Source organism: Capsicum annuum, chromosome 11 (genome assembly GCF_002878395.1).
Source record: "Capsicum annuum cultivar UCD-10X-F1 chromosome 11, UCD10Xv1.1, whole genome shotgun sequence".
Taxonomy (NCBI): domain Eukaryota; kingdom Viridiplantae; phylum Streptophyta; class Magnoliopsida; order Solanales; family Solanaceae; genus Capsicum; species Capsicum annuum.
Window position 1 is genome coordinate 8,452,172 of NC_061121.1, and position 2,752 is coordinate 8,454,923.

Here is a 2,752-nt window from a genome sequence, read left to right on the forward strand (position 1 = left end):
AGACTGTAAGATTCTCAACTCGTTCATAGAACATGATGTTCTTAACTTGTTAATCATTAATTACTAACAACTATGCAGGTGGTTAAATCCTTAATCCTAGGAAATGCTAATCAACCTATCAAATAAAAAATCATGATCCAAAATGTTTGTTATAAAACAAGATGTTGGAATATTGCTTTGATAAGATATTACCTTTGCTTTTTCTTTGTCAATAGACATTAAAGGTGTCACACCACATGAAATCGTGATCTTTGTGGCCCCTTTTGAAAAGAGCAGATTCTAGAGTATAAAAGCAATACTCTTCTTCTATTTATTTGCTCCCTAATCACTTTATCTTGCTTTTGCTTCTATATTTTAGATATTCTAATCTTCAAAAACAAAGTTTAGAACAAAAAAAAAATCATGTAAATGGGGGTCCATAAATCATTTGCATGATAAAGAATGTCCCAAAAAGACTTAACAATCTTGAAGAATGGACTGCATATGTAGGGACCAATACTACTAAAATTTGAATAAAGAAACAACAAAAGAAAAAGACAGTCCGGTGCACAAAACATTTCGCATTAGCAGGGTTCAGGAAGAACCGCACCTCAAGGGATGTGATTTAGACAGTCTATCCTAATGCAAACGCCAGCCGAACGCGTGACCTATAAGTCACACAAAGACAACTTTATCGTTGCTCCAATGCTTCCCTTCACTAAAGAATATTCAAATCATAAACATGTAGGTAGTGAAAATCTGGTCCATACATTTTTCTTTTTCCCCCTTTTCCTTTTGCTTTAATGTGCCATTTACATTAAATAAAGATTATCAGAAAAAAAATGCCATTCAAACAAAGGAAAGGGAAAAGAAAGAAATTGTTTTTTTTTTTCCTTTTGGCGGACACTAATAACAAATTTATAGACTTTAGTTGTATTAGTCCTCCTCCTTTGCTAGTGTCTGTTTCAAACAGTCAATATTGCACAATGCTACTGATCTCATCATGTCTCCAAAGCTGCAATCATTCAAAATCAATAGTCAAAATACAACATGATGATATTGATAATCATATTGTAACATCATAAGTTAAAAGTCATAAAGTCGACAGCGTGAACGACTTTTATACTATCAGATCATCTAAAAGGTAACTCTAGGTAATCGTCCATAATAAGTGCAATCTTTTAACGTGAAAAATAAGGTAGGTAAACTGTACGCCATGTTAAAATACAATGATAGAGGTAAGATAACTATTGGTAATCGTCCATAATAAGTAGGATTAGTTAATGTGGAAAATAAGGTAGGTAAATTATACACCATGTTAAAATATGATGACATAGGTAATCGTCCATAATAAGTAGGATTAGTTAACCTGCAAAATAAGGTATGTAGGTAAATTGTACACCATGTTAAATACGATAGATATAGGTAAGATAATTATAGCTAATCGTCCATGATAAGTAGGACTAGTTAACGCGCAAAATAAGGTAGGTTAATTGCTACAAACACGTTAAAACACAGAAATAGAGGCCAGATAACTACACTTGATCGTTCATAATAACTGGAATGAGACAGTTAACATGAAAAAGAAGTTATGTAAACTGCAACAAGACGTTAAAGTAGACCCTGATAGTGTAAAAATTATTTACCGATCAATGCTGTTGCGCCCTCTTTCGGATTGATCAGTGCTAGTTCTTGATTTCCCAAAGTAATCCATGCTTTTTCTTGGTTTTTCCCTCTTGTCAACACTAACTCTTGGCTTCAATAATAGTCTTCTGTTGTCTGCTATGTTGCTTGGACTCTTCAAAAATGTCAATGGGTGCGTGTCAGATTCACCAAAGCTAGTGTTTTTTTGGAGAATCCGACACGGGTTTGGCATCAAAAGTGAAGAGTCCCCGCAACTTAGGCTGTCTGTGCTAGGCCTTGTTGAAATGATCTCTTTTTGTTCAGTACTGATTCTTGATTTTTCAATCTCTTCAATACTTGGTCTACACTTAACTTCATTTGTAACATCAAATGTATAATCTAAGTCAATTATACTTTCTTCAAGCTCAACATTTTTGGAATAATCTGATTGTCTTTCCAATGAAGTTATGAACTTCTTGAGATGAGTAAAAAACTGAGGAAAAAGTTGTAAGTCACAATGATTTCCTCCATTTACCCATAATGGTTCATACTTCATTTTACTTAGCTCCCAAAGCTTTTTACCATGTGAAATATCAACTATTTCATCTTCTGTACCCTGCAGACCAAAATGAACATTAAAGGGCAGTTTGGTGCACTAAAACTCCAGCTATACGCACGGTCGGGGGAAGGGCTGGACCACAAGGGTCCTGCATTACTGCAAGAGGTTGTTTTCATGACTTGAATCTATGACCTCGTGGTCACATGACAACAACTTTACCAATTACGTCTAGACACCAACATGAACATTGCTCAATGAAATCTTCTAAGATTTTTTTTATAAGTAGGAGACAATCAAGAAAATCTAATCCATGATTTAGTCATAAGTCTACTTAATCCCACTAAGTATTGTGTGACAGCTAATTAAGATGTTTAAACTAATCATTAGTCTAAATAAATAATCAAAGTCCAAATGCTTCAAGGCATGCCACAAAAACAAGACAGACAATACTCTTCTGGTTCATATTATCTGTCTTTTAAGGTTTTTGTACGCCCCTTAAGAAAGACATTTAATAACCTTCATCATAATAGCTATTTGTGTAAACTACCCTTTATCTCGCCCTAAGCATCAGTTGGAACAGACATTTAAGGT

The 2,752-nt window shown here is 34.2% G+C and overlaps 1 protein-coding gene across 1 annotated transcript in view; it reads right to left on the bottom strand.

The window, feature by feature from the left end:
* Positions 1 to 726: 726 nt before the first annotated feature.
* LOC107848634 (alpha/beta hydrolase domain-containing protein 17C) overlaps positions 727 to 2,752 on the bottom strand; it is a 7,035-nt gene continuing 5,009 nt past the window's right edge. Inside the window, exons 5-6 of the mRNA XM_016693409.2 lie at positions 1,626 to 2,218; positions 727 to 994 (exon numbers count right to left, since the gene is read on the bottom strand). Of these exons, the coding sequence (XP_016548895.1) occupies positions 916 to 994; positions 1,626 to 2,218 (672 nt within the window). The 3' untranslated portion in view covers positions 727 to 915. The remainder of the gene's footprint in view (positions 995 to 1,625; positions 2,219 to 2,752) is intronic.